Source organism: Amblyraja radiata, unplaced genomic scaffold (assembly GCF_010909765.2).
Source record: "Amblyraja radiata isolate CabotCenter1 unplaced genomic scaffold, sAmbRad1.1.pri S36, whole genome shotgun sequence".
Lineage (NCBI taxonomy): Eukaryota > Metazoa > Chordata > Chondrichthyes > Rajiformes > Rajidae > Amblyraja > Amblyraja radiata.
The window spans coordinates 856,934-869,689 of NW_022630149.1; the positions used below are offsets into that span (position 1 = coordinate 856,934).

Sequence of the window (12,756 nt, forward strand, 5' to 3'; positions counted from 1 at the left end):
GTTCCTCCAGCATTTTTGTCTACCTTCGATTTTTTTTCCAGCATCTGCAGTTCCTTCTTAAGCATAAACCTAAGACTCTCTCTCTCTCTTTCTTTTGCCCGCAGATTGGGTAATTACAAACCCGTGGTGATCGACAGCCATTAAGCTCGGCTCGACAACGGAATTCCGATTTCCCTTCCGAATATTTCATCTGCTGCTGTTTCATTGTGTTCCCGGGAAATTCCCAAATTCTGGAGTTTCCATGAGGGAGGAGCCAGGTCATTTTAAAGAAAGGACAGGACAATATCGAGGGTGGGGGGGTGGGAATGATGGGGAGAGGATAGGGAAAGAGATGGGAAGATTTGTCTCTCCGTCCATCCAATGCTAATTGCCCAAGAGTCAAGTTGGGATGGGAGTCAATGGATGGTCCTCCGCTGATTTTTATTTGTTCCGGTATTCCTCGGAGCCAGATCCTTGCCGTATTATCCGTCGGCCTCGGAGGTCGGCTTTGAGAACGGATCTGCCGGGAATGGCCGGGATTTCCAAAAATTCCAAATATTCCAAATATTCCATCGGCCGCGGAAGTCCGGATGAGGTCGAGATCGCCCGGGCTAGGTGTCACATTTTCGGGGAGAGGGGGGGTGGTGGTTTGTTTTCCAGCGGAGATTTCAAAGTGCGCGCTGTCGGGAATTTTGTCCGGGTTGAAGGAGGTCCCGGGACCACCAGCAGTCGCCCGGGAATTCGGTGGTGGGCCTATCGTGTATCCACGATCAATATATGCTGTAGGTGGCGAAGATTATAGAGGAGAGCTCCTCTATAATCTTTGGTGATCGGTGCCCAGTATTTCTGCAAGGAATCGTCTCAGCTTGACTGGAATTGGCAAGGAAGGAACTGCAGGTGTTGGATGGTTTAAACCGAAGATAGACGCGAAAAATGCTGGAGTAACTCGACGGGGACAGGCGGCGTCTCTGGACAGAAGGAATGGCGTGATGTCTCCGGTCGAGACCCACAACGGCGCCCGTTCCTTCTCTCCAGAGATGCTGCCTGCCCAGCAGAGTTACTCCAGAGATGCTGCTTGAACCAGCAGAGTTACTCCAGAGATGCTGCTTGAACCAGCAGAGTTTCTCCAGAGATGCTGCTTGAACCAGCAGAGTTTCTCCAGAGATGCTGCCTGACCCGCTGAGTTACTCCAGCTTTTTGCATCTATCTTTGGAATTGCTAATCCTTCCCCTCGGTCTAATTTATTTAGCTTTGTTGTGGGTGTCAGCAAGGAACGTCCTACACCTGACTGGCAGTCCAATGCAAGGTACAACATAATCAGTTCGATTCAGTGGGGGAGGAGAGTGTGATGTATTAAAATGCTAACTCACCAACTGGTTGACCACTCCGAAGCTGAATCTCCTTGGAGATCACGGAGTTATTATTTGATCTGTGTTTGTGTCGGTCGAGAATGGACTTGACTGATTTTTTTTTTTAAAGAAGTGATAATTTATCAATAAAGTGTTTTTAAAAATAAATTGCTTATTATGAAAAAAAGTGTATGAACTTTGAAGTGTTGGCTTTGAAGATTGAAAACTATCATTTTTGGGTCCTGACAAGCTTTTATTCTGGTGATGGCTCGAGTGGACTTGCAGGTCACAGGAAGAGGCCCTTCGGCCCAGCAAGTCCATGCTAACCATGGAGGTAAGAACATAGAATACAGTGCAGGTACAGGCCCTTCGGCCCACCATGCTCATACTAACCCCAGAGATAGAAATAAGAATACAGCGCAGGTACGGGTCCTTCGGCCCACCATGCCCATACTAACCCCAGAGACAGAACATAGAATACAGCGCAGGTACAGGCCCTTCAGCCCATCATGTCCATACTGACCATGGAGGTAGAACTTGTTCACCAGGTTAATTCCCGGGATGGCGGGACTGTCATATGCTGAGAGAATGGAGCGGCTGGGCTTGTACACTCTGGAGTTTAGAAGGATGAGAGGATATCTTATTGAAACATGTAAGATTGTTAAGGGTTTGGACACGCTAGAGGCAGGAAACATGTTCCCGATGTTGGGGGTGTCCAGAACCAGGGGCCACACACAGTTTAAGAATAAGGGGTAAGCCATTTAGAACGGAGACGAGGAAACACTTTTTCTCACAGAGAGTTGTGAGTCTGTGGAATTCCCTGCCTCGGAGGGCGGTGGAGGCCGGTTCACCGGATACTTTCAAGAGAGAGCTAGATAGGGCTCTTAAAGATAGCGGAGTCGGGGGATATGGGGAGAAGGCAGGAACGGGGTACTGATTGTGGATGATCAGCCGTGATCACATTGAATGGCAGTGCTGGCTCGAAGGGCCGAATGGCCTACACCTGCACCTATTGTCTGTTGTCTATTGACGAGCGATCTCCCCGTACAGTATCCGACATACGAGGGACAATTTGCAATGTTTCACCGAAGCCAATTAACTTAGAAACCTGAAGATAGACACAAAATGCTGGAGTAACTCAGCGGGACAGGCAGCATCTCTGGGGAGAAGGAATGGGTGACGTTTCGGGTTGAGCCCCGTCTTCAAATCATTCCTTCTCTCCAGAGATGCTGCCTGTCCCGCCAGGTTACTCCAGCATTTTGTGTCTACCTTCGATTTAAATCAGCGTCTGCAGTTCTTTCCCACAACTGTGTCGGAAGGAACTGCAGATGCTGGTTTACACAGAAGCTGGAGACAAAATGCTGGAGTAACTCCAGTTTTTTTTTTTTGTGTCTGTCTTCGGTTTAAACCAGCATCTGCAGTTCCTACACAAGGAACTGCAGGTAGATGCTGCTTCACAGCGAAGATATGTTTTTTGTTTAAGAAGGAACTGCAGATGCTGGAAAAATCGAAGGTAGACAAAAATGCTGGAGAAACTCAGCGGGTGAGCAGCATCTGTGGAGAGAAGGAATAGGTGACGTTTCGGGTCGAGACCCTTCTTCAGACTCTTAGATATGTTTTTGGTCTTTTCTGCAGTGCTGCACTGAGCCACTAGATGGTATCTGGTAGGCCATCACCTCAGTGGTCATGACATCCTCATAGACAATAGGTGCAGGAGTAGGCCATTCTGCCCTTCGAGCCAGCACCGCCATTCACTATGATCATGGCTGATCATCCCCAATCAGTACCCCGTTCCTGCCTTCTCCCCATATCCCCTGACTCCGCTATCTTTAGGAGCCCTATCTAGCTCTCTCTTGAAAGCATCCAGAGAACCCGCCTCCACTGAGGCAGAAAATTCCACAGACTCACAACTCCCTGTGAGAAAAAGTGTTTCCTCGTCTCCGTTCTAAATGGCCAACCCCTTATTCTTAAACTGTGTGTGTGGCCCCTGGTTCTGGACTCCCCCAACACCAGGCACATGTTTCCTGCCTCTGGCGTGTCCAAACCCTTAACAATCTTATATGTTTCAATAAGATATCCTCTCATCCTTCTAAACTCCAGAGTGTACAAGCCCAGCCGCTCCATTCTCTCAGCATTTGACAGTCCCGCCATCCTGGGAATTAATCTGGTGAACCTCCTTCTTCAGATTCAGATTGGGTGACGTTTCAGGTCAAGACCTTTCTTCAGATTGGGTGACGTTTCAGGTCGAGACCTTTCTTCAGAATGGGTGACGTTTCGGGTCGAGACTCTTCTTCAGATTGGGTGACGTTTTGGGTCGAGACCCTTCTCCAGTTTGGGTGTCGTGTTTGGGTCGAGACTTTTCTCCAGACTCTGAAGAAGGATCACGCCCCGAAACGTCACCCGTCCCTTTCCTCCGAAGATGCTGCCTGTCCCGCTGAGTTACTCCAGCATTTTTGTGCCTCACGTCAGTTTAAACCAGCATCTGCAGTTCCTTTACTACCCAGATGGTGTCTGGTGCCTTGCGTTGCTTCGGGCTGGGGCTGGGGGGGAGGCCGGTGTGTAAAGAGTGTAGACTGCTTCCTGAAAGCAACGTAACAGCCCTGCCCACGGTGGGCCAAACATTTGCCTTGACAACGTGACCTCAACCCACAGACGACAAGGCCACAAGCCGACGGCCTCCGGGGACTAGGGAAGCTGCCCTGCTGTTTGTGTAGAGGCAGAACCACACAGGACATGACCGAGCTGATATCACCAGGTGAAACTATTCACCCCCACACATGCCTGTAAATTTCCTGAACTTGCACAGATGCAGGATGGTGACTTTGTCAAGAGTCGAGAGAGTTTAATTGTCATGTGTCCTAGATAGGACAATGAAATTCTAGCTTGCTGCAGCACAACAGAATATTGTAGGCATACACACACACACACACACACACACACACACACACACACACACACACACACACACACACACACACACACACACACACACACACACACACACTCACTCACTCACTCACCCACACTCACTCACTCACTCACTCACTCACTCACTCACTCACTCACTCACTCACTCACTCACTCACTCACTCACTCACTCACTCACTCTCTGCAATAGGCTGTTATAGTTCAGAGTTTGTTTGAAGTTGAGTTTAATAGCCTGATGGCTGTGGGGAAGTAGCTATTCCTGAACCTGGTTGTTGCAGATTTCAGGCTCCTGCACCTTCTACCTGAAGGCAGCCGGGAGATGAGTGTGTGGCCAGGATGGTGTGGATCCTTGATGATGCTGCCAGCCTTTTTGAGGCAGCGATGGACATATCCCCCGACTCCGCTATCTTTAAGAGCCCTGTGGGCTGAAGGACCTGTTTCCACGCTGTATCTCTAAACTAAAAGTGATCATTATAGACCCAAAAAGCTGGAGTAACTCAGCGGGACAGGCGGCATTTCTGGAGAGAAGGAGCAGGTGACCTTTCGGGTCGAGACCCTTCTTCAGACTAGCTAAGGATCTCGACCCGAAACGTCATCATTGAAACATATAAGATTGTTAAGGGTTTGGACACGCTAGAGGCAGGAAACATGTTCCCGATGTTGGGGGAGTCCAGAACCAGGGGCCACACAGTTTAAGAATAAGGGGTAAGCCATTTAGGACGGTGACGAGGAAACACTTTTTCTCACAGAGAGTTGTGAGTCTGTGGAATTCTCTGCCTCAGAGGGCGGTGGAGGCCGGTTCTCTGGGTACTTTCAAGAGATAGGGCTGTTAAAGATAGCGGAGTCAGGGGATATGGGGAGAAGACAGGAACGGGGTACAGATTGGGGTACACTGATCACATTGAATGGCGGTGCTGGCTCGAAGGGCTGAATGGCCTCCTCCTGCACCCATTGTCTGATGTGTATTGTGCGCAAGTTGGGCTGTTTCCCTGATGTCCGGCTCCATCATTCTTCAATTCTAGGCTGGTTTCCTCTGATCAGAACTCTGGCCCAATATAGATCCTGGGACTTTCCCAGAGCCCAAAGGCAGGTGACACACTTCCCTGTCTCTGCTGCTTCCTGGTGTAAAAGAACGTCCTGTTCCTTAAAAGAGTACATAGAAGAGGAAGCTGACTGGTTCCCGTGGCCGGGAATTCCAACCAGTGTAGGGTGTGGAGAATGGAGTCTCAATGGGGGAAGGGATAGTGTGCGACACACTGGCCCTCCCAGTATCAATGGGGGAAGGGATAGTGTGTGACACACTGGCCCTCCCAGTATCAATGGGGGAAGGGAAAGGGTGTGACACACTGGCCCTCCCAGTATCAAGGGGGGAAGGGATAGTGTGCAACACACTGGCCCACCCAGTATCAATGGGGGAAGGGATAGTGTGTGACACACTGGCCCTCCCAGTATCAAGGGGGGAAGGGATAGTGTGCAACACACTGGCCCACCCAGTATCAATGGGGGAAGGGATAGTGTGTGACACACCGGCCCACCCAGTATCAATGGGGGAAGGGAAAGGGTGTGACACACTGGCCCACCCAGTATCAATGGGGGAAGGGATAGTGTGCGACACACTGGCCCACCCAGTCCCACTGTTGTACCTGTATTGTTCATTAGTACAATCCTAAACATTATGTCATAAGTGATAGGAGCAGAATTAGGCCATTCGGCCCATCAAGTCTACTCTGCCATTCAATCATGGCTGATCTATCTCTCCCTCCTAACCCCATTCTCCTGCCTTCTCCCCATAACCCCCGACACCTGCACTAATCAAGAATCTATCTCTGCCTTAAAAATATCCACTGATTTGGCCTCCACATCCGTCTGTGACAAAGAATTCCACAGATTCACCACCCTCTGACTAAAGAGATTTCCCCTCATCTCCTTCAAAAAAGAACGTCCTTTAATTCTGAGGCTGTGACCTCTAGTCCTAGACTTTCCCACTAGTGGAAACATCCTCTCCCCATCCAATAATATATAAAGCAAAGGTTCGATCCGGACCTCGGGTGCTGTCAGCGTGGAGTTTGCACGTTCTCCCTGTGACCTGCGTAGGTTTCTTCCGGGTTCCTTCCGGTTCCCTCCCACATTCCAAAGACGTGTGGGTTCGTAGGCTAATTGGCTTCGGTGAATTGCTGCTGGCGTTTATGGAGTGAACGAAAAATTGGGATAATATAGAACTAGTTCGGCATGGACTTGTTGGGCTGAAGGGCCTGTTTCCATGCTGTATCAACAGAAGATTACGGAGAGTCGGCTCGTCAAGGAGGACTCTCTCGAACTTCTACAGGTGCACAGTAGAGAGCATGCTGACCGGTTGCATCGTGGCTTGGTTCGGCAATTTGAGTGCCCTGGAGCGGAAGAGACTACAAAAAGTAGTAAACACTGCCCAGTCCATCATCGGCTCTGACCTCCCCACCATCGAGGGGATCTATCGCAGTCGCTGCCTCAAAAAGGCTGGCAGCATGATCAAGGACCCACACCATCCTGGCCACACACTCATCTCCCCGCTACCTTCAGGTAGAAGGTACAGGAGCCTGAAATCTGCAACATCCAGGTTCAGGAATAGCTGCTTCCCCACAGCCATCAGGCTATTAAACACAACTCAAACAAACTCTGAACTATAACAGCCTATTGTACTTTATCTGTTTATTTATTGTGTACATATATGGTCTATGGTATATAGACACACTGAACTTGTATCTCCTGTTCTGTATTATGTTTACATATTGTGTTGTGCTGAAGCAAGCAGGAATGTCATTGTCCTATCTGGGACACATGACACTAAAACTCTTGAACTCTTGACTCTATCTCTAAACCAATCTAAGCTAAATCGAGAACCAGAGGACATAGGTTTAAGGTGAGGGGGGGAAAGATTTAATAAGAATCTGAGGGGTAACTTTTTCACACAGGTGGGTGTGTGGAACAGGCTGCCAGAGGAGGTAGTTGAGGCAGGGACTATCCCAACGTTTAGGAAACATTTAGACAGTCACATGTATAGGACAGGTTTGGAGGGATATGGACCAAACGCGGGCAGGTTGGACCAGTGTAGATGGGACATGTTGGGGGTGGGCAAGTTGGGCCGAAGGGCCTGTTTCCATGTTGTATCAATCTATGACTATGAAATTCTATGAACACTCATACAATAACGACTAACCTAAACCTGAACCTTAACCTGGATGGAAGGACTGGCTAACGTTTTGGGTCGAGACCCTTCTTCAGACCCGAAACGTCACCCATTCCTTCTCTCCAGATGAACGAATGAATCAGTTTGTTGGCCAAGTATTCACATACAAGGAATTTGCCTTGGAGCTCCGCCCGCAAGTGACAACACAACATGCAGTGGCAGTGACAGAGATGCTGCCTGTCCCGCTGAGTTACTCCAGCATTTTGTGTCTATCTTCGGTTAAAACCAGCATGTTTAGTTTAGAGATACAGCGTGGAAACAGGCCCTTCGGCCCACCGGGTCTGTGCCGACCAGCGATCCCCGCACACTAACACTATCCTACACCCACTAGGGACAATGTTTACATTTACACCAAGCCAATTAACCTACAAACCTGCACGTCTTTGGAGTGTGGGAGGAAACCGAAGATCTCGGGGAAATCCCACACGCAGGTCACGGGGAGAACGTGCAAACTCCGTACAGACAGCACCCGTAGTCGGGATCGAACCCAGGTCTCCGGCACTGCATTCGCTGTAAGGCAGCAACTCTACCGCTGCGCCACCGTGACCAGCCTGTTCCATCAGCAGTTCCTACCTACAACCAAACCATAAGCTGCTCGGGGAAGTTCCTTCAGTTCCTGTAAAGGGCAGAAATGCCAGGAATGAGAGGGTTTTTCTTCTGAGACGTGCGGGCAACCCCTCGTTCTTCCCCCTTCCAAGGATCGGGGAGGCCATTGTCTTTGTCATTGCCACATGTACCAAGGTGCGATGATGTTGCCAGTCCCTCGAGGGCCTGAGGTACAGGGGGGAAGCCCTGGTTCTCTGACTAGTTTCACTGTCCACCTAAGTAATTTCACTGGAGCTAGGAACTGCAGACGCTGGTTTACCCGAGGACAGGCGTAAAAAGCAGGAGCAACTCAGCTGGGACAGGGGGCGTCTCTGGGGAGAAGGAGTGGGCGACGTTTCAGGTCGAGACCCTTCTGCAGACTAATTACGGAAATAGAAAAATGAGAGATAGAGACCTTGATATAACACCATATAACCATATAACAATTACAGCACGGAAACAGGCCATCTCGGCCCGACAAGTCCGTGCCGAACAATTTTTTTCCCTTAGTCCCACCTGCCTGCACTCATACCATAACCCTCCATTCCCTTCTCATCCATATGCCTATCCAATTTATTCTTAAATGATACCAACGAACCTGCCGCCACCACTTCCACTGGAAGCTCATTCCACACCGCTAACACTCTCTGAGTAACGAAGTTCCCCCTCATGTTACCCCTAAACTTCTGTCCCTTAATTCTGAAGTCACGTCCTCTTGTTTGAATCTTCCCTATTCTCAAAGGGAAAAGCTTGTCCACGTCAACTCTGTCTATCCCTCTCATCATTTTAAAGACCTCTATCAAGTCCCCCCTTAACCTTCTGCGCTCCAGAGAATAAAGACCTAACTTATTCAACCTTTCTCTGTAATTTAGTTGTTGAAACCCAGGCAACATTCTAGTAAATCTCCTCTGTACTCTCTCTATTTTGTTGACATCCTTCCTATAATTGGGCGACCAAAATTGTACACCATACTCCAGAATTGGTCTCACCAATGCCTTGTACAATTTTAACATTACATCCCAGCTTCTATACTCAATGCTCTGATTTATAAAGGCTAGCATACCAAAAGCTTTCTTTACCACCCTATCTATATGAGATTCCACCTTCAAGGAACTATGCACGGTTATTCCCAGATCCCTCTGTTCAACTGTATTCTTCAATTCCCTACCATTTACCATGTATGTCCTATTTTGATTTGTCCTGCCAAGGTGTAACACCTCACATTTATCAGCATTAAACTCCATCTGCCATCTTTCAGCCCATTTTTCCAAATGGCCTAAATCACTCTGTAGACTTTGGAAATCCTCTTCATTATCCACAACACCCCCTATCTTGGTATCATCTGCATATTTACTAATCCAATTTACCACACCTTCATCCAGATCATTGATGTACATGACAAACAACAGTGGACCCAACACAGATCCCTGAGGCACCCCACTAGTCACCTGCCTCCAACCCGACAACCTGATGTGGAGAGATAAAGAACAACGAATTAAAGATAGGCCAGAAAGAAACTATGATAATGGAAGCAGGCCATTGTTAGCTGTTGTGCTAGGTGAGAACGAGAAGCTGGTGCAACTTGGGTGGGGGATGCATAGAGAGAGAGAGGGGGGGAATCATATGCTGAGAGAATGGAGCGTCTGGGCTTGTATACTCTGGAGCAAAGTGGTCCTTCTGCAGTTGTACAGGGCCCTAGTGAGACCACATCTGGAGTATTGTGCGCAGTTTTGGTCCCCTTATTTGAGGAAGGACATTCTTACTATTGAGGGAGTGCAGCGTAGGTTCACCAGGTTAATTCCCGGGATGGCGGGACTGTCGTATGCTGAGAGAATGGAGCGGCTGGGCTTTAGTTTAGTAGTTTAGAAGGATGAGAGGATATCTCTCATCCTGGGTTGCCTGGGTTTCAACAACTAAGTTAGAATAGAATAGAATAGAATAGAATAGCCTTTTATTGTCATCCAGACCGAAGTCTGAACGAAATTTAAGCAGTCATACATATAATACAATACAATAAAAACAACAATAAACACATATTAACATCCACCACAGTGAGTCCACCCAACATCTCCTCACTGTGATGGAGGCAAAAGTCTTAGGGCTGCAGTCTCTTCCCTCCACTTCTCCTTCTGCGCTGAGGTTACAGAGATAGGTTGAATAAGTTAGGTCTTTATTCTCTGGAGCGCAGAAGGTTAAGGGGGGACTTGATAGAGGTCTTTAAAATGATGAGAGGGATAGACAGAGTTGATGTGATCAAGCTTTTCCCTTTGAGAATAGGGAAGATTCAAACAAGAGGACATGACTTCAGAATTAAGGGGCAGAAGTTTAGGGGTAACATGAGGGGGAACTTCTTTACTCAGAGAGTGGTAGCGGTGTGGAATGAGCTTCCAGTGGAAGTGGTGGAGGCAGGTTCGTTGGTATCATTTAAAAATAAATTAGATAGGCATATGGATGAGAAGGGAATGGAGGGTTATGGTATGAGTGCAGGCAGGTGGGACTAAGGGAAAAAAGTTGTTCGGCACGGACTTGTAGGGCCGAGATGGCCTGTTTCCGTGCTGTAATTGTTATATGGTTATATGGTTATCTTATAGAAACATATAAGATTATTAAGGGTTTGGACACGCTAGAGGCAGGAAACATGTTCCCGATGTTGGGGGAGTCCAGAATTTTCTCCGAGATCTTCGGTTTCCTCCCACACTCCAAAGACGTGCAGGTTTGTAGGTTAATTGGCTTGGTGTAAATGTAAAAATTGTCCCTTGTGGGTGCAGGACAGTGTTAACGTGCGGGGATCGCTGGTCGGCACGGACTTGGTGGGCCGAAGGGCCTGTTTCCGCGCCGTATCTCTAAACTAAACTAAGCTAAACTTTAACACCGTGAAGCCCACGGTCTCCGGTATGAAGAGGCCGACTCGGGAGCTCCAAGCTGCGGAGTCTTCCGATCCGATCCGTCCCGAAGCTGGAGTCTCCATCAACCCCCGACGCATCGGACCGTCGGCGGCAGCGACTGCGGAGGGTTCAAAACGCCCCGACCACCACGGGTGAACAAAGGAGGAAGCTGACTGAATTATAACCATATAATCATATAACAATTACAGCACGGAAACAGGCCATCTCGGCCCTACAAGTCCGCGCCGAACAATTTTTTTCCCCCTTAGTCCCACCTGCCTGCACTCATACCATAACCCTCCATTCCCTTCTCATCCATATGCCTATCCAATTTATTCTTAAATGATACCAACGAACCTGCCGCCACCACTTCCACTGGAAGCTCATTCCACACCGCTACCACTCTCTGAGTAAAGAAGTTCCCCCTCATGTTACCCCTAAACTTCTGTCCCTTAATTCTGAAGTCATGTCCCCTTGTTTGAATCTTCCCTATTCTCAAAGGGAAAAGCTTGTCCACATCAACTCTGTCTATCCCTCTCATCATTTTAAAGACCTCTATCAAGTCCCCCCTCAACCTTCTGCGCTCCAGAGAATAAAGACCTAACTTATTCAACCTATCTCTGTAACTTAGTTGTTGAAACCCAGGCAACATTCTAGTAAATCTCCTCTGTACTCTCTCTATTTTGTTGACATCCTTCCTATAATTGGGCGACCAAAATTGTACACCATACTCCAGATTTGGTCTCACCAATGCCCTGTACAATTTTAACATTACATCCCAGATTATATTGCCTACTGTCACAGTGAGGAATGTGGATTCCACTGTGGTGGATGTCTGTGTTAAATTGTGTTAAATGGTATTCTTGCTTTTCACAGAGTGTGGCTGTATGGGAAATCAAATATCACTGCACCTTAGTTGGTTTAAGAGAGAATAAACACAAACCTGAACTTGAACTGAAGTAAACTAAAGGGTTTGGACACGCTAGAGGCAGGAAACATGTTCCCGATGTTGGGGGATTCCAGAACCAGGGGCCACACACAGTTTAAGGATAAGGGGTAAGCCATTTAGAACGGAGACGAGGAAACACTTCTCCACACAGAGACAATAGACTATAGGTGCAGGAGTAGGCCATTCGGCCCTTCGAGCTAGCATCGCCATTCATAGAAACATAGAAACATAGAAAATAGGTGCAGGAGTAGGCCATTCGGCCCTTCGAGCCTGCACCGCCATTCAATATGATCATGGCTGATCATCCAACTCAGCATCCTGTACCTGCCTTCTCTCCATACCCCCTGATCCCTTTAGCCACAAGGGCCACATCTAACTCCCTCTTAAATATAGACAACGAACTGTGGCCTCAACTACCTTCTGCGGCAGAGAGTTCCAGAGATTCACCACTCTCTGTGTGAAAAATGTTTTCCTCATCTCGGTCCTAAAAGATTTCCCCCTTATCCTTAAACAGTGACCCCTTGTTCTGGACTTCCCCAACATCGGAAACAAAATTCCTGCATCTAGCCTGTCCAATCCCTTAAGAATTTTGTAAGTTTCTATAAGATCCCCCCCCAATCTTCTAAATTCCAGCGAGTACAAACCGAGTCTATCCAGTCTTTCTTCATATGAAAGTCTCCGCTATCTTGAAGAGAGTTTGTGAGTCTGTGGAATTCTCTGCCTCATCAAGCCTGGAGATGAGCGCTTGCCCTCCGCGTTGACGTTTCTGCTGACCTCACACCGGCTGGCTTTCTCGTTTCCACGTTGGGAAATTGTAAACATGCCACAGGCTCCGCTGGGTTACAGTAATCTGTCTGC

General features: G+C 48.2%; 1 protein-coding gene across 2 annotated transcripts in view; it reads left to right on the forward strand.

The window, feature by feature from the left end:
- LOC116969402 (protein FAM102A-like) overlaps positions 1 to 768 on the forward strand; it is a 27,678-nt gene extending 26,910 nt beyond the window's left edge. For both annotated transcript variants that reach the window (XM_033016276.1, XM_033016275.1), the window contains exon 12: positions 105 to 768. In XM_033016276.1, coding sequence (XP_032872167.1) covers positions 105 to 144 — 40 coding nt within the window. In that variant the 3' untranslated portion in view covers positions 145 to 768. The remainder of the gene's footprint in view (positions 1 to 104) is intronic.
- Positions 769 to 12,756: the final 11,988 nt, after the last annotated feature.